We start from the raw sequence: 19,946 nt of genomic DNA, 5'->3' as shown, positions 1-19,946 counted from the left end.
TTATCAAATTACTATAAGACAAATAAATAAATTAAGACAGCCTTTGTGGAGAATTTTTATGCCTTATACTACTCTATAATGAGAGTTTTTACTAACAATCTGATCAGAAATTATCAAATTATCATAAGAAAAATTCTTCCTTTTTTCCAAATCCAGTAATGTATAATATTCCCTGTTAACATGCACAATCAACTAATGTGTATCCACCTCTTGCATAACAATGTGTTCCTGTCCGTTTACATCACATTAAAAACTTCGTATTTCATCTTAAATGTTTTATACATCCAAATACATTCAAATGAGTGTAGATAGCATCAACAAAATGTTTTATCCTTTAAGCAAACCGGAGTAATGTTTGCGGCATGACATATAGGTCAGACCTAGAGAACAATTTTATACATACTGAATAATAAAACACACTCTATGTTAAATGCTACTTAAAATGCTTGCAACACAATTATAAACAAATTGAGCCAGTATATTTATTTTGCAAATGAAAAAAAAATGTTAAAGAAACCACAGGTTCAAATATTTCATTTACAAAGAAGGAAGAAAACGGAAGATTTTTGTTTTATCTAATATGTAAAACACAGTACATTTATTTGAATATTAAACCTTACCCTGCTAAATTTCTAAAATTAACCTGTCCAATCTTCCAATTTGGACAGTACCATTAACCTGTTAAAATGGGTGCTAACCAAAAAGATACTGGCTGAATAGCGAACAGTACAGATCATGATCAGACTGGATGTGCAGGCTGATCATGATCTACACTGGTCGCAAAGGCAAAACCAACTGTGTCCAGCATGGTAAGGGTTAAATCTTCTGGAGTGGTCAACAGTTTTATTCAAATGCGAGCTTAGGATGAAACCGGTTTCCTGAGCGAAATGATCCCAATCCTACAATAAAAGGTTTCAAACAATTCTAATTTTTAAAATTTCTTCCTTTGATATTTATATGGACTCACCTCTTGTTCAACCTCACAGCAGGGCTCTCGCGAGTGGGCGACTTGAGCGAAATAGGCGCTTTGGAACTTCAAACTTCGCTCAAAACTAACCTCAAAGCGAAATGCAAGTCGCCCGATTTTCTTTGATATCCGCATTCGCTAATTACCGCCACCCGGACTGTTGACAATTCGCACGGTGTTAAATGAGTGTTGAATACACAGAGACACACGCCGAAAGCATAATTTAAGCTCCGCCTTCTTCAGGTACTTGCGAGATTTTCCCAAGAAGTGTGAAAGCGAATCAAATTGTCCGATACACCAGAGTCGATTGTGTTTAGCCAATTAGCGCCGCGGTTACGTCTTTGTCACTTCGTGTTTAATTGTCAACATGTTTGAGTGCAAAAAGCAAAGTTTTTTTAAAAGAAACTGCTGATTAACCATGCGATTAATTGGAATTTGGTACACAATTATTTGTTATCTATGATAAAAGAACGACATGTAATGTATTAACTATGTTTAAATTGACTTCCATAGATGAATTTATTTGAATATGTATTTCTAGATTACACAGTTTACTTTCAGTTTCATTCGAGTGAGATTCTGACATTCCTCAGTGTTAATAATAAACACTTCATACAAGATTTAACCAAAATTCGGTGGGTTACATTTACAGGATCGGCTTAAATTTTGAAAACGATATTTTTTTTCAGAATTTTTTAACAAAACAATAACCACTGTATGGGAAATGATCTAACTAAGAAAATGAATGGTCACATCAATATTTTTATCAAGAAACAAGAAAGTTACAGCCACCTTTCGAATCACTGAACATCATTGCGGTAGGAAAAGTCTTCCCACTTCTCCTTAAAGTCTCCCCACTTCTCCTTAAATCAGCTTGAGGGAGAAGTGACTTCTCCCAAAAAATTGGACCTAGCTAGACCCCTGCACAGTAGCAAAATTTTTGTATCACATGAAGTACTCACAATCCATTAACCTTTAAAATGCTGGACACGATTGGTTCTGCCTTTGCGACCAGTGCAGATCATGATCAGCCTGCACATCCATGCAGTCTGATCATGACCTGCACTGTTCACCATTCAGTCAATATCTTTTTGTATGCACCCCTTTTAACAGTTAATGGTACTGTACAAATTGAAAGATGGACAAGTTCATTACAGAAATTTAGCAGGTAAGGGTTAAGAATTCAATTCAAGTTGTTCTTTTAGTTCAAACTGATATTTTTCTGTTCCATGTGATTCAAGATGATATTTCTATTTCAAGCTATTCAAGTTGTTATTTCTTTTCCATGTCATGATGATATTCATGTTGATATTTCTGTTTATATTTCTTTCCAACAATTCAACTTATATTTCTGTCTCAAAATTTAAGTTATATTTCTGTTCCACCATACCTGTGATATATTTCTGTTCCATATGATTCAAGCTGATATTTCTGTTCCAAAATTCAAGTAAACATTTAAGTTCCACCATACAAGTTATATTTCTGTTCCATGATTCAACTGAATGTTTCTGTTCAATGATACAAGTATATATTTCTGTTCCATGATAAAAAATATATTTCTGTAACATGATACAAGTTACATTTCTGTTCAATGATACAAGTTATATTTCTGTTCCATGATACAAGTTACATTTCTGTTCAATGATTCAAGTTGATATTTCTGTTACATGCAATTCAAGTTATATATCTATTCCATAATTTAAGTTACACAATTTCTGTTCCACTTTTAAAGTTATACCTCTGCTCCTTACTACTCAAGTTGATATTTCTGTTCTTGGATTAAAGTTATGTTCCACACTATAAAACTCAACAAAAATCACACTACTTATCAGAGTATGACCCCACCCCAGTAAGATAATGACTTTAACACATTTTAAAACATCATACAGCATTTTTACATCAAAATTGCCTGAATCTCTCCAGATCATAAAAGTTTCCAATTTACAATGCAAGAACGCTTTTTTTTTAAATGAACGTTTTTTTTTTGTTGTTGTTTTTTTTTTTAATTTGAAAATTTTTATATAAACCGAATGCTCAAAATATTCTCTACTAGTGCCATCTTATGTTAAACTTTCCTGCTAATGTTGGCAAGTAAAATTTTTAAATAGTTTAAATGTTACTTCCTATGAAAAAAAAGACAGTAAAGAGAATAAGGTACAGGACTCAACCTTATGGACTGCCATGGCAAAAGTGGAGTGTGGGCAGGCAAAAAATCATAGTCAGTTGCCCATAGGGCAAGAGAAATACATGAAAGATCTCAAGCAAAACTTTGAAAAATCATGTACTACTGCAGTATCTCAGCATATCATCACAACCAAAAACTGGGTTTATATAGGCAAGTAAAAATATAGTTAAGTTGGGAGAGTTCTACAGAGTTATAGTCAAGCCCTGGGGTGTAAGCTTCACAACTAAATGGCAGCAGTTTTAATCTAAAATTGACTAATGAAAGATGACAAAAATGATTTTAACTTTATAGAGTCGCAAAAACACAAGTACAGTACAACCTCTACAGAGCGGCCCTCTCTTATGCAAAAACCTCTCTATAACAATGTCATCAAAATTTCCCTAAGCTAAAATAAACTATCAAATTTACCTCTCCAGAGCAACAACCACTACATAACAGTCAATATTTGTATCTCCCAAAGGGTGTTGCTCTACAGAGGTTGCACTGTAGGTCATATGGTGATTTTTTAAAGGTTTTCAAGGTGGAGTGTCAGGTAGAACCAGTGACCTTCTGTAAGCCAGGTAAATGACTTCCTCACATGAAGAATTCTATGCCCCGAGCGGGGTTTCAAACCACATCTATGAGGGGTAAGTAATTTGAAGTCAGTAACCTTAACCACACGGCCACCGAGATCCCTGATTTTGTACTCTGATATTTAACATAATCCTCAACCTTCCTTCTCAAACAAGCTAATACAGTATGTATAAAAACAAGATAAAAGTCATAACAGATACCACCCACCTCTTAATTCTAAATCACTCTTTTTGCACTGACTTATCCTCAGATAAATGGTTAATAAAACATTCAAACTCTAAAAATTATGACACATATTAAAACCTCATATAACATATATATGAAGCAATTTAAAAATCCTATTTTTTTAAGGATAAGTTATAACAAGTCAAAAGCTACTGATAGTATAAATATTTTACATTCCACAAGGACATGTGTTAGAGATATTTAACTAGGGTTATCATCTAAAGGTTGACACGCATGTCAAAAGTTGCAGATAAACAGTAAATATCAATATTTGCGATTGATCACTTTGAAGAGCCATTTGGAACCATGCTTATTATTGGAAAATATTTGAATGGCAGGAATATAAAAGGCTATAAAGTGCCTTTATGGCATATGAGATCAATATGCGATAAGCCATGAATGGCAATATTTGATAAATTTATTTTCTACTTTCATTTCTTATTATTACTGGTATGTTATAACAAGAGTGGCAAACTGTCACAATTAATGCATGTCAAAGCAAATTACTTCTGACTTGTCTACTTGTTGAGCAGGTCAGTTGTCCATCTCCTCGAATTTGACTTATTCAAGGGCCATAACTCAAGAGCAACAACGACAATCCACCTGGTTATTGATCTTGGCCAAATTAATATGCCCTTAAATATTCTGAATTGGTGAACACTGAGTAACAGTGGACACTGTCATTTCATAATTTTTAGTAATTCAATAGCCATAGCTTTAAAATCTTTCAGGCAATCAAAATGGTACAGCTTGGCAAGTTTGGCTTATGTATTATGCCCATCTGCCCCTCACAAGTAATCAAATGTCCCATTTCATTGTCATATAAAAGTATGACAGATTAACAAACAGATATAGACATGTATCTGTTTGTCTATATATACTACAAAAGGGAGACAACTTGTGTATACTTGTCCATATACTTTTAATTCTTAACTCCCTTTATATTATTTCTTCTTGTGTATGCAGAGATTAAACCCCTACAAATAGATAAAGTACTCATTTATTTAATCTTAGTCTTAAAACATTATGATCCACAAAATACTAGATTCCCTACCCCCACCCCCTTGCACAATTTAGCCACTTTGGTGAACAATACTGAATTCAATCAAATGACATAGGGCAAGAGAATTATTATCTTTCTTTTTTTCCACAGTTACCTCTTCAGGAGTTTTGGTGATGAAGGCATGGCAAAACTGTATGTTAATATGACCTTTAGGTTCTCGTGCAAGAAAGGCAAACTGACGATGCTCCGGATCACAGGCAGCATAGGAAATTCTCTTGAGCGCATGTGCCATATACACCGACTGCAAAACAGAATATAACATTATATATATTAAACTTACTGAACATTAATGCACTTGTCAACAGATTTTCTATAACATACTGGCAGTTGGCTGTACATGCTAATTTAATGCAGAGTTCCACTTTTCTTTGAACATGCTGAGAAACACTAGATGAATTCTTTCCTTTTTACTTTCAGGGATTTTATTAATAATTAAACAAGCATGTGGAAGTTACATAGTACATGGGTCTAGAGGTCCTCCCATTTAGAACTTTATTTGCTACGAGAAAAGTAGCAGATGTTTACAACCACTTGAGAAGGGGGAAAAGATAACCTCTACAGTGCAAATCAGTGTAAACAATCAGCAAGATGACCTCTACAGAACAAATCACTGTAAACAATGAGCAAAATAACCTCTACAGGGCAAATCACTGTAAACAAGAGCTTGTCGAACACGAAAAGCGCCCCTTGAGGCATTCAGTTACTGCACAAGGAACAGAAATTATTTGCTCACTTTAAACAAAAGTTCTACTGTTCTTGTTCAATGTGACCTTGGCTTCTGACCTACTGACCTCAAAATCAACCTCCCTTTTAAGTTTCGTGATCCTAGGCCCACGCGTTCTCAAGGTATCGTCCGAAAAGGGTTTAACTGTTCCGGGTCAATGAGGCCTTGACCTTTGGCCTACTGACTTCAAAATCTATAGGGGTCATCTACTGGTCATGACCAACCCCCCTATCAAGTTTCATGATCCTAGGCCCAAGCGTTCTCAAGAAACTGTCTGCACTCAAGAAATTGTCTCCAAATGGTTTAAATGTTCCCAGTCACTGTAACCATGACCTTTGACCTACTGACCTCAAAATCAATAGGGGTCATCTGCTGGTCATGATGAACCTCTGTATCATCTTTCATGACCATTGGCCCAAGCGTTCTCAAGTTATTGTCCAGAAACTGTTTAACTGTTCCTGGCCAATGTGACCTTGAATTTTGACCTAATGACCTCAAAATCAGTAGTGATATTCTGCTGGTCATGACCAATCTCCCTATCAATTTTCCTGATCCTAGGCCAAAGCATTCTTGAGTTATTGCCCAAAAACCATTATACTGTTCCTGGTTACTGTGACCTTGACCTTTGACCTACTGATCTAAAAATCAATAGGGGTCATCTGCTTGTGATGACCAACCTCCCTACCAACTTTCACGATCCTAGGCCCAAGCAATCTTGAGTTATCATCCGGAAATTGTTTAACTGTTCCAGGTCACTGTGACCTTGATATTTGACAGACTGACTTCAAAATCAATAGCGGTCATCTCCTGGTCATGACCAACCTCCCTATCAACTTTCACGATCCTAGGCCCAAGCGTTCTTGAGTTATCATCTGGAAACTGTTTAACTGTTCAGGGTCAATGTGACCTTGACCACTGACATTCAGATCTCAGAATCAATAGGGGTCATCAGCTGGTGATGACCAACCTTCCTATCAACTTTCATGATCCTAGGCTGAACGTTCTTGAGTTATCATCCGGAAATGGCTTGGTCTACATTCCGACCGACCAACATCTGCAAAACAATATATCCCTCCTTCTTTGAAGGGGGGCATAACAATCAGCAAGATAACCTCTACAGGGCAAATCACTGTAAACAACGAGCAAAATAACCTCTACAGAACAAATCACTGTAAACAATGAGCAAAATAACCTCTGCAGAGCAAATAACAGCAAACAATGAGCAAGATAACCTCTACAGGGCAAATCACTGTAAACAATGAGCAAGATAACCTCTACAGGGCAAATCACTGTAAACAATGAGCAAGATAACCTCTACAGGGCAAATCACTGTAAACAATGAGCAAGATAACCTCTACAGGGCAAATCACTGTAAACAATGAGCAAGATAACCTCTACAGGGCAAATCACTGTAAACAATGAGCAAGATAACCTCTACAGGGCAAATCACTGTAAACAATGAGCAAGATAACCTTTACAGGGCAAATCACTGTAAACAATGAGCAAGATAACCTCTACAGGGCAAATCACTGTAAACAATGAGCAAGATAACCTCTACAGGGCAAATCACTGTAAACAATGAGCAAGATAACCTCTACAGGGCAAATCACTGTAAACAATGAGCAAGATAACCTTTACAGGGCAAATCACTGTAAACAATGAGCAAGATTTATAACCTTTACAGAGCAAATCACTGTAAACAATGAGCAAGATAACCTCTACAGGGCAAATCACTGTAAACAATGAGCAAGATAACCTCTACAGGGCAAATCACTGTAAACAATGAGCAAGATAACCTTTACAGGGCAAATCACTGTAAACAATGAGCAAGATAACCTCTACAGGGCAAATCACTGTAAACAATGAGCAAGATAACCTCTACAGGGCAAATCACTGTAAACAATGAGCAAGATAACCTCTACAGGGCAAATCACTGTAAACAATGAGCAAGATAACCTCTACAGGGCAAATCACTGTAAACAATGAGCAAGATAACCTTTACAGGGCAAATCACTGTAAACAATGAGCAAGATAACCTTTACAGAGCAAATTACTGCAAACAATGAGCAAGATAACCTCTACAGGGCAAATCACTGTAAACAATGAGCAAGATAACCTCTACAGAGCAAATCACTGTAATCAATGAGCAAGATTTATAACCTTTACACAGCAAAAAACAGCAAACAATGAGCAAGATAACCTCTACAGGGCAAATCACTGTAAACAATGAGCAAGATAACCTCTACAGAGCAAATCACTGTAAACAATGAGCAAGATAACCTCTACAGAGCAAATTACTGCAAACAATGAGCAAAATAACCTCTATTGATCAATCAATGAAATTATCTCTATGGGCAAATCACTGCAACTTATGAGCTTAACTGTCCAGTCTTAACAGGGCTGTTGCACTTTAGAGGTTACATAAAATCAGAATCTGCGAAACTTTTTGCCATTTAAACATATCCTGTTCTTCATTATTGCTTATACTTTACTGTGCAATTGCTGAGCAGACACAATAAAATATATTCATTTATAATATTTCGTCATTTCTTGTGTTGCCAAATGTTCAGACCTAAATTAAAACAAATGCAGTTTTATAGACAATATTTGCCAATCCTGCAATGTTCTTAAGTAACAAAATCGATGCTATTCTCTCAAATAAGACCATAAAAACTCACTTCACCATTACTGCTGCATACTTTTACACCAGTCAGAGACATCACCAGTAACACTTTCTTGCTTTTCTCCACAGCCTGTATAAAATAAATACAAAACCATGTTAATACTGATATAAAACTTCTTTAATCATTGCATTTCCGCAAATAAATGTGTTAATAATACTATGGCATTTTTGTTATTTATTTCTTATACACATACAACATAATATGCAGTCTTATGGTGGCTAAAATTCCAGATTTTAGAGGGAAGACCCTGATATCCCTCCCGGCTTTATTTTTTTCCCTCCCAGCTTTATTTCTTTCCTCCCGGCTTTATTTCTTTCCCTCCAGGCTTTATTTCTTTCCCTCCAGGCTTTATTTCTTTCCTCCCGGCTTTATTTCTTTCCCTCCAGGCTTTATTTCTTTCCCTCCAGGCTTTATTTCTTTCCCTCCCGGCTTTATTTCTTTCCCTCCAGGCTTTATTTCTTTCCTCCCGGCTTTATTTCTTTCCCTCCAGGCTTTATTTCTTTCCCTCCAGGCTTTATTTCTTTCCCTCCAGGCTTTATTTCTTTCCCTCCCAGCTTTATTTCTTTCCTCCCGGCTTTATTTCTTTCCCTCCAGGCTTTATTTCTTTCCCTCCAGGCTTTATTTCCCTCGGGGCTTTATTTCTGGCAGGAGAGCAGCTGGGCAGAACCATTGACCTACCATAAGCCATGTGGATGGCTTCCTCACATGGAAACAGTTCTACACATCAAGTGAGGTCTCATACAGCAATGAGAACCATCTGGTTCAAAATCAACAACCTTAACACCTCAGCTGCCTCCAGGCCCTGCATGGAAAGGTAATAAGGTTGACTCCACTGCTGCTGCTTCTACTTCTGCTGCTGAAAATCATTAAAGCCATCACTGCTGTTGAGGACAGATATATCTTCACCAAAAAGATGTTAATAATGATTTTAATGATGACAATAATGATAATCAAAACTGATACAAATGCCTCTAGAGCTTATAAACAACTGTTAATGCAGATGACTCTAGAGCTTATAAACAACTGTTAATGCAGATGACTCTAGAGCTTATAAACAACTGTTTATGCAGATGGCTCTAGAGCATATAAACAACTGTTTATGCAGATGCCTCTAGAGCATATAAACAACTGTTTATGCAAGTCAGATGCCTCTAGAGCTTATAAACAACTGTTTATACAGATACCTCTAGAGCAGGGCTCCAGAAATTTTGAGAACTCAAACGGTCCGAAACTCAAATCCTGACACAGGCGCTACCCCACCCACCGCATTACCAATATACCATATTTTTAAAACGTGATAGAGTAAAGAAGTAAGCATGTCATGCATTAAAACTGAGTTACCGGTCAACGCGAGTTACCATACAATGAAGACAGTTATTCAGTGCTATGTGTGATCATTACTTTGTTTAAATTTTGATGTTTTTACGAGAAAATACTTGCAAGGATAAAATTACCGAGGCATACACCGTGTACCTAACTAGTCTAAAAGCCAACGCACGTGACTCGGTACCGTATACACGGCAGATAATTTGTGATGTTCACGCATTTTTTGACGGAATTTTATAAAATACAAAGCGAATTACACGACACATATTCTCTACTATACATCCTCAGGTTTTTAAGAATACTCTACCACGGACCGAATGTGTACGTTATGTGAACGCTGAAGGTCACGCGGGTTGGCCACGGATATATCATTTCACTGGCGGTGTACTTCAATAAGCAACTACATTTTATTAAGTTATATGTTCTCTTCTTATATAAACAAAATTTCATTCTGAAACGTTTTTTAAAAGACCGATTTGATAAACAGCGGCACTCCGGTTTTCTTTATCATATTTTTTTATTTATTTTTTATTGTGTACAGTCGGGTTGCAAAGACAATTTTCTGCACTTGTTTCAACTGGAGCCCCAACAAATGTATCATGTAATTTTTACAAATCAATTAATTATAAAAATTATTTATATCGGTTTCCCGTGTAATGTCTCATTAAATGCAGTGACCATTTGTTTTTTTACCCGAGATCAAACATAGCCTTTTGAAATAAACCATCCGTAATACATTGCAGTCGAGGCTGTCTGCAAACATTAAAGGATGTGCCACACGAGCACTGATTGCGTCACGTGCTAATTACGGACCTATTACAGGCTGTCTAGCATACCCTGACAAAAAATTAGGGCTAATTTTAGGGCAATTTGTACAAAAAAATAGGGCTAAACTTAGGAATTTGGTACAATTTTAAGGAAATTTTAGGGGTAATTCTAGAAATTTTCAAATTAAAATATGGACTTTAAAGACCATGTTATGTGCTTACCTTTATGTGACTGACATAAAAGTAACTCACAAATAGTGCTTTATTTACAGAAAAGACGTTTACCACTGGTAAACTGCTTTGAACTGTGCTAAACTGTTTTTTTCTGAATTAGAAGAACTTTTAAACAACATTTAAAATATTTTCTCTTTTTGATCATTGCAAAAAAGTTAAAAAATTAGGAATTTTTGTGAAAAATAGGGCCTTTTTAGGAATTTCCTTTGATTTTTTAAAAAAAATAGGAATTTTAGCCAAATTGAAAAAAAGTAGGAAAAAGTAGGAATTTTAGGGACGCTAGACAGCCTGCTATTATTAAAGTGACAATCAAGACAATCAGACCGTTTGACACGTTTATTGATTATCTGCGGGTGCGACCAACAATTTCCTGCTTGGCAGGTGATCGTGTATTGAGATTTCAGACCGAAATTTATAACTTTTCTGCATTTTTACAGGACCGATTTTTTTCATTTTTTCACTTCACAAATCGGTCTGAAAAGTCAAAAATCGGTCCAAAACCGACAAACCGGCAAATTTCCGAAGCCCTGCTCTAGAGCGTATAAACAACTGTTATGCAGATGCCTCTAGAGCGTATAAACAACTGTTTATGCAAGTCAGATGCCTCTAGAGCTTATAAACAACTGTTTATACAGATGCATCTAGAGCATATAAACAACTGTTTATACAGATGCATCTAGAGCATATAAACAACTGTTTATACAGATGCCTCTAGAGCATATAAACAACTGTTTATACAGATGCATCCTGAGCATATAAACAACTGTTTATACAGATGCCTCTAGAGCATATAAACAACTGTTTATACAATTGCATCTAGAGCTTATAAACAACTGTTTATGCAAGTCAGATGCCTCTAGAGCTTATAAACAACTGTTTATACAGATGCATCTAGAGCATATAAACAACTGTTTATACAGATGCATCTAGAGCTTATAAACAACTGTTTATACAGATGCCTCTAGAGCTTATAAACAACTGTTTATACAGATGCATCTAGAACATATAAACAACTGTTTATACAGATGCATCTAGAACATATAAACAACTGTTTATACATATGCATCTAGAGCTTATAAACATCCATTTAAATTACATTTACTGCTGCTCATGATGAGCTTACATGATGATGATAATACAAAATGAAAAATATTAGCTCAATTTCTGCCTCAGAGGTCTATGTCTAATATGGTAATGAAGTTACTGATTATGATTCAAAGTCCACAGTCATGCCCAGTGCACAGAGGCCCCTTTAAAGTTCATGTAATAGATGAAATTGGAAAAATAGGTTGTTGTACCTATAAGCAGAACGTGTGCCTTGAAAACAGTTTGCTGTACTTGAAAAATGGGTTATTGGACCTCAAAGGTAACAACTAGGAAGGATTAAGAGTTGAAGTTAATGACATAAGAACAAAAAAGAACTTAATACCCTTTGTAGTGAAAAATCCACTCAGTAGAACATATTACTGTAAAATTGAGCTTATCATTTTCTTAAAAATATCTCAAGGTGCCACTTGAGCAATCTACTATAGTTTCACAAAAGTGGCTCAACTATTTTCATGTGGCACTCAAAGTGATCGTAAAATTCTGATTCTGTACTGAATGTGTCTAAAGTGATTCTAAAATGTTTTGGGCCAATATGGTCTATATTTCAATGTTATAACTAGAAGATGCTTTTGTAGAAAAGCGCATGTCTCCCCCAATGCATAGTTGTATAGGCAATTTAAGTCAAAATAGGACAGGAGCGAAAGTCAAAGGGACACTGATGGTTGGCTGCAATAGGGGTCATCTACTTGGCATGGCCAATCATACCCCATAATCAGTACGAGTCATCTACTTACTGCATGTCCATAAGTTTCAACATTCTGGGTCAAGTGGTTCTCAAGTTATCAATTTGGAAGAGTTTTCTATGTCCAGCCCCTGTGACCTTGACCTTTGATGGAGTGACTCCAAAAACAAAAGGGGTTATCTACTCCATAAGCCCTGCCACCCTATGAAGTCTGAAGGTTCTAGCTCAAATGGTTCTCCACTTATTGATTGGAAATGAAGTGTGACGGACGGAAGGACAGGGCAAAAACAATATATCTCCCCAAGTGGTGGGGAGGGGGGGAGACATAAAAACTGACTGAACTGGTAATCAAAGGCCTAAATAGACCTAGCGGTTGTGCCCAAGAACTTGCACCTCCAGGGATTACTATACTGCTTGTCTGACATAAACAGTCAGACACATCCATTTACACAAATTTAATAATGTAGAATAGAAGCCCAGATCAAAGCTATGGTCTGCCATCCTATGTTCATGCTGGATGGCAGTCAATCACATGAAAGAAATATTATAACTGAACCGAATTCAAATATTTCCTTATATAGAGAAGAACAGAATCTTCTATTTGTCAGATTAGCTAGAAGGCCAAAAATAACCATTTTCTTAATTACTTTCAGAAGCTAGCATGAAACTCCTTTTATCCTGCCATTAAATAATGTGTAAAATAAATGAAGATAAATTTGACATCAATTATACACTTTTATGGCTTTCCATCCTAGTTTCTTAGAAGCAGATTCTTGTTTTCTTCTAAAATTGATTCATTTTTGCACTCTATGTATGTCGTGGCGCATACACTAAAGCATGAACTGGATAATGAACTCTATAAAAGAGCTCTGATAGTGTCAATTAACAAACAAAAGTTAACCAAACAGGGATACCGAAAAAGCCACCAATACATTGGTAAGTGCATCAGCTCCACTAGACTTACACAGTCTGTTCAGATTTAACATTTCCCATTTTATTTATTTATTTATTTTTTTAAATATATATCAAATTTTCTGTAGCTCCCTTTTACTGTGGCTTATCTAGACAGAGGCTAGAGATATTGTAAATTTTATGAGAAAGTGGTATCAGAGAGGATTTTATGGCCAAGTGCTTTACAGGTAATGACTCTAATGACTGATGCCAGTCTACAGCTCCACCTATTCATTGAATAATCAAGCTGACAAGAGCTATCCGTAAGACAGCGCATTCCACTATTCGGCGCTTTGACAGTAAAATGAATATATGTCTGAATGAGAGACCTCTACTTTAAAAGGAAGATACACCAAGGGGCATAATTCTGTCAAGAACACAAATTAAAGTTATTTGGATTGTTACAACATATGCAGATGATGATGGTAAAGATATATTTTGAGTTTCAAGTCATTATCTTATACAGTGCCAAAGTTATGTCCAGAAAACGAAGTTTGTCAAAAGAAATTGAGTATGAAAGGGGCATAATTTGGTCAAAAATACAAATCAGTCACGGTGATTGTTACTGCACATGCAGATGATGATGATAAAGACACATTTTAAGTTTCAAGTCTTTATCTTATATTGTACTAAAGTTATATCCTGAAAAACTTTAAGTATCAAAGGGGCATAATTCTGTCAAAAATACAATTAGAGTTAGGGTAGTAACTACACATGCAGATGATTATAAAGAAATAATTTTAATTTCAAATCATTATCTTTTAAAGTACCAGATATGTCTATAAAAGAAGCTTTCGAAAAAATTTAACATGAAAATAATGACAGAATAACAAAGGTTGACGAAAAACTTTAACCTAAAAAAAAATAACTTAAGTATAACACGTTAGTGACCTTGACCTTGGTATAATGGACCCAGCCCCTGCACATACTTTGTTTGTATGCTGGACAATGTTTATGTGAACCTACAGTAAGATATAAGCAATAGTAACAAAGTTATGACAGAAAAACAAAGGTTGCCGAAAAACTTTAACCTTAAAAATAACCAAAGTATATAACACCTTGGTGATCTTGACCTTATGTATATTGGGCCAAGCCCCTGCTCATACTTTGTTTGTATGCTGGTGTAATGAAATATTTCGACCCCCATAGAATAACGACCCCCCGGTCATTATTCTATAGAAAATAGACTCCCCTCCTGTAAAATATTGACTCCCCTTATAAAAAACTGACTCCCTTTGAAAACTCTATAGAATAACGACCCCCCGGTCATTATTCTATAGAAAAACTGACCCCTCCAAGTAAAATACTGACTCCCTAAAGATGACTCCCTTCAAATCTCATAGAATAACGACCCCGGTTATTATTCTATAGAAAAAGTGACTCCTTCCATGTAAAATACTCACTGCCGAAATTACTACATTCGAACTCTCATACAATATCGATTCTCGGACATTATTCTATTTAAAAAAGTTACTCTTTCCGTGTAAAACACCGGCTCCTAAAAAGACTTTCGACGATAATATCTATTAAAAAGTGATCCCCACCAAACCTAACGGACAATTTTACTAGATCTACAACTCTAATACCCTCCATTGCCAATAGTTAACATTTTGATTGCACTACTACTACTGGTGTAGCTACTTCTATTGCTATTACTACATGTACTTCTTCTTCTACTACTACTACTACTACTACTACTACAACTGCTACTACTGATACTACTATACCTGCTTCCACTAATACGTCTTGTACATCTACCTCTTCTTCTCCTGCTGCTGCTTTTGCTGTCACTTATTCTTCTGCTGCTGCTGCTGCTGCTGCTGCTGCTGCTGCTGCTGCTACTGCAACTGCTACTACCACTGCCACTACTACTACTACTACTTTCTATTGTTGTTGCTACCGTACATTACTGCCACTGCTAAGTATTGCAACTTCTATTAATACTAAGTTCTATGCTAGCAGTTTCTTGTGCAGTTTTCTTCTGAAAAATTACTTCATACCAAAGTTTGCAGGGATTATTGACCCTGGTGTGTTTTGTGAACATATTGTGAATTGTTATTTTCCTGAAAACAATGTATACATCAAGATACAGCGTCTAGAAATAGAATCCCTTTTTCCGTTGCGGAATGCTCTGATTTCTGTGTCAAGTGATGGTATCTGGGGCTAATGGTCAAACGGAAGGACGGACGGACAAGGGCAAATCTATATGCCCCCCTCCCCCGAGTGGGGGCATAAGATGCAGCAATTAGGCCTTAGATACATGAGTTATGACTAAATTTGACCAAATGACCGGGGTTCGTTTTTTTTATGGGAGTCAATATTCTTCGTGAGGTTCAGTTTACTTCACGTGGGGGAGTCATAGTACTATGATCTGGAAGTCATAATACTATGACCGTGGGGTCACTTTTTCTATAGAATAATGACCGGGGGGTCATTATTCTATGGGGGTCGAAATACTTCATTACACCGGACAATGTTTATATGTGCACTTGATGTTGTTTATGTGTCCAGACAATATGTACAAAAAATTAATTAACAGGCAGTTAATGCTCTGTCTATATTTATGAGAATATAAAAGAGACAACACAAGTATACATTTAACCTTGGTTACCACAGGGCTCTCGCGAGTGGGCAACTTGAGCGAAATAGGCGCTCTAGAACTTCAAACTTCGCTCAAATCTAACCTCAAAGCGAAATGCAAGTCGCCCGATTTTCTTTGAATTCTGCACTCGCTAATTAGTGCTACCCGGACTGTTGACAATTTGCACGTTGTCATAACGAGTGCCGAATACACAAACACAGCCGGTAGCATAATTTAAGCTCCTCCTACTTCAGGCACTTGCGAGATTTTCCCGAGAAGTGTGAAAGCGAATCAAATTATCCGATACACCTCGTTGATTGTGTTCAGCTAACTAGCGTTGCGTTTACGTCTTTGACACTTTGTTTTTAATTTTGTCAACATGTTGGAGTGCAAAAAGCAAAGTGTTTTTTTTTTTAAGAAACTACTGATTAACCATGCGATTAATTGGAATTTGGTACACAATTATTTGTTATCTATGATAAAAGAACGACATGTAATGTATTAACAATGTTTAAATTGACTTCCATCGATGAATTTATTTGAATAATATTATGTATTTCTAGATTACAGTTTACTTTCAGTTTCATTCGAGTGAGATTCTGACATCCCTCGGTGAATGACTCGGTGTTAATAATAAACACTTCATACAAGATATAACCAAAATTTGGCGGGTTACATTTACAGGATCGGCTTGAATTTTGAAAACGATCTTTTTTCAGAATTTTTTAACGAAACAATAACCACTGTATGGGAAATGATCTAACTAAGAAAATGAATGGTCACATCAATACTTTTTATCAAGAAACAAGAAAATTACAGCCACCTTTCGAATCACTCAACATCATTGCGGTAGGAAAAGTCTTCCCACTTCTCCCTAAAGTCTCCCCACTTCTCCCTAAATCTGCTTGAGGGAGAAGTGACTTCTCCCAAAAAATTGGACCTAGCTAGACCCCTGTACCATTTAGGCAAAAGTAATGCTATCATTGTATCAGAGCAATGAGACTTATTAACCATTTTAGACAAACTTTCATTCCCTCAAAGATTCTATCAGACCAGTCCATATTTCGTATCATGCAACTCCTTTTATGACGGTGTTCTGGAGATAGATGATGCAGACTTGCCATATTTGGAAAGCATGTTCTCCTTAATCTTTTAATGAAATATCTTTGTAAATTAACAGGAAACTTGCGCAAGAAAATCTTGTTGCTGAATCTATTCTATCTGCCTATCACAGACTGTATCACAGACTTTATCTTGTTAAAATTTGTTCAATTCAAGCGGTTAAAATCACAAACTAAAAATCACATGTCCCTCATCCCTTTGGGTTTGAGCCTTGCTCAGATTGTCATGTGAGAAAGCCATTAAGCTGGCTTATATAAGGTCTGTGGTTCCACTGAGGTACTCATCACATCTGAAACTAGAGCTATCACTAAAGGTAATGAATATAACCCCCCCACCCCCCTCCCCCACGCATGCACTGACAAAGTACATTGCAATTTGACACACACAAGATTGCATAATTATGTGGATTGTATGTATACGGTATAGTACCAAAAACCAAAGTCCCATAACTATGCAAAATATTTATCTAAAAGAACGTAACATGCCCCATGCACAACAAGGGTTGGTACTGATCACTTGTGTGAAGTTTCATTAAATTGTGTACAAGGGTTCGGAAGATTAGGCGCGCACAAGATTGCATATGCAGACTGTATGTACATATAGTATGTTAACAAGAAACAAAGTCCCATAACTCTGCAATTTTTCTTGTTGAAAGAACTTAACATGCCCCATGCACAACTACTGTTGTTACTGATCACTTATGTGAAGTTTCATTAAATTGTGTCTAGGGGTTGAGGAGAGATGGTGTGCACAAGATTGTGTCTATATATATATATATAGTATCGTAACAAAAAACAAAGTCCCGTAACTCTGCAAATTTTTCATATGAAAGAACCTAACATGCCCCATGCACAACTACTGTTGTTACTGATCACTTGTGTGAAGTTTCATTAAATTGTGTCAAGGGGATGAGGAGAGATGGTGTACACAAGATTGTGTCTATGTATATAGTTTAGTAACAAAAAACAAAGTCCCATAACTCTGCAATCTTTTTTTGAAAGAACCTAACATGCCCCATGCACAACTACTGTTGTTACTGATCACTTTTGTGAAGTGTCATTAAATTGTGTCAAGGGAATAAGGAGAGATGGTGCACACAAGATTGTGTCTACTGACGGACAGACCGACGGACAAGGCCAAATCTATATGCCCCCCCCCCACCAAAGTCGGGGCATAAAAACATTATTTCAAAGATAAAATAATCTTTAAAATTCAAAAATAGCATCAAAACATAAAAGATTGTTCATGGATCCAAACTTCCATGAAAAATAATATTTGAATCTGAAGTGTAAAATAGTTTTTCACAAAGCAAGTCAATAACATACTATTTATTTCACAATTATAGGAGAAACAATGCCAATCTCACAATTCTGAAAAGAATCACCCTCAATTTTCACAATACAAAGAGGCTAAGACCTCTCAACAATTTGTGGGTAACACAAGAGCTGTCTCCATAGGATGACACATGCCCCCGATGGCACTTTGAATGAATAGTTATGGCCGAGTTTAGGACCTTTGACCTTTGAGCTGGGTCTTACGCGCGACACGTCGTCTTACTGTGTCACACATTCATGCATAGTTATTCTAAAATCCATGCACGAATGACAAAGATATGGACCGGACATGCCCATCAATGCACTATCATGAAAAATGACCTTTAACGTCTAAGTGTGACCTTGACCTTTGAGCTACGGACCTGGGTCTTGCGCGCGACACGTTGTCTTACTGTGGTACACATTCATGCCAAGTTATTTGAAAATCCATCTATCGATGACAAAGATATGGACCCGACATGCCCATCAATGCACTATCCTTTAATGTCTAAGTGTGACCTTGACCTTTGAGCTACGGACCTGGGTCTTGCGCGCGACACGTCGTCTTACTGTGGTACACATTCATGCCAAGTTATTTGAAAATCCATCCATCGATGACAAAGATATCGACCGGACACAAAAATTGCGGACAGACTGACAGACCGACAGACCGACAGACGGTTCAAAAACTATATGCCTCCCTTCGGGGTCATAAAAAAACTCTGATACCAATTATCGAACTCTTGGTGTCTTGTGGCTTACAAAATTAATGTTTATACATTTTATGTTAGATTAGATTTGATGGACATCACTCAAGAAATATGCCAACAATGTGGAATATATGACAATTATGACTAATTCAAGGGCCATAACTCTGTTGTTATTACAGTTATCTTTCCATATATCAAACCAAAGTTCAACTGAAATCTTGTGGCCATACTTATTCTGGGTAAAAATGTCATTGGCCAGATGGTATGATTACAACAGCTCCACCTCAAGCATTTTTGTCTTCCAATGTCCTAAACAACCATACTACTTCGATCTAACATGTTTTTTCATCTGGAGAATTTATGTCCTGTTACTGGTGCATTATGTAAACCAGATTTTTTATCATGTAGAATTATGTCAGGGTTGCATGTATATGGTAATATAATGTCTGGCAGGATGAGCTATGACCATACTTTTGACAGATAGTCAATCAGCAAAGCAGATCATGAAACCACCAGCTATTACCAGAGCAACGTTTTACATCGATTTCTCAGTTGTTGTTTTTCTCAAAAACTGCTGCACCAATTACTGGTACATGAAACAGTAAGAGCACATGCAGAGTTTGGCTTTTCTGGTAGCAGCATTATCTAATGTTCAAAATCTGACTAGAATAGCTTATTTACATAGATTAAGGACTGGAATATGTGTAAGCTTAATTAGAATCTTCTTAGGTA

General features: G+C 36.4%; 1 protein-coding gene across 2 annotated transcripts in view; it reads right to left on the bottom strand.

Annotated features, from left to right (window-relative positions):
• Positions 1 to 19,946, bottom strand: part of LOC123526152 (tensin-1-like) — an 84,203-nt gene that overhangs the window by 46,026 nt on the left and 18,231 nt on the right. For both annotated transcript variants that reach the window (XM_045305179.2, XM_045305180.2), the window contains exons 3-4: positions 8,416 to 8,490; positions 5,108 to 5,254 (exon numbers count right to left, since the gene is read on the bottom strand). In XM_045305179.2, coding sequence (XP_045161114.2) covers positions 5,108 to 5,254; positions 8,416 to 8,490 — 222 coding nt within the window. The remainder of the gene's footprint in view (positions 1 to 5,107; positions 5,255 to 8,415; positions 8,491 to 19,946) is intronic.

This window comes from Mercenaria mercenaria, chromosome 14, assembly GCF_021730395.1.
Source record: "Mercenaria mercenaria strain notata chromosome 14, MADL_Memer_1, whole genome shotgun sequence".
Classification (NCBI taxonomy): domain Eukaryota; kingdom Metazoa; phylum Mollusca; class Bivalvia; order Venerida; family Veneridae; genus Mercenaria; species Mercenaria mercenaria.
This window is presented reverse-complemented; position numbering and strand designations above follow the sequence as displayed.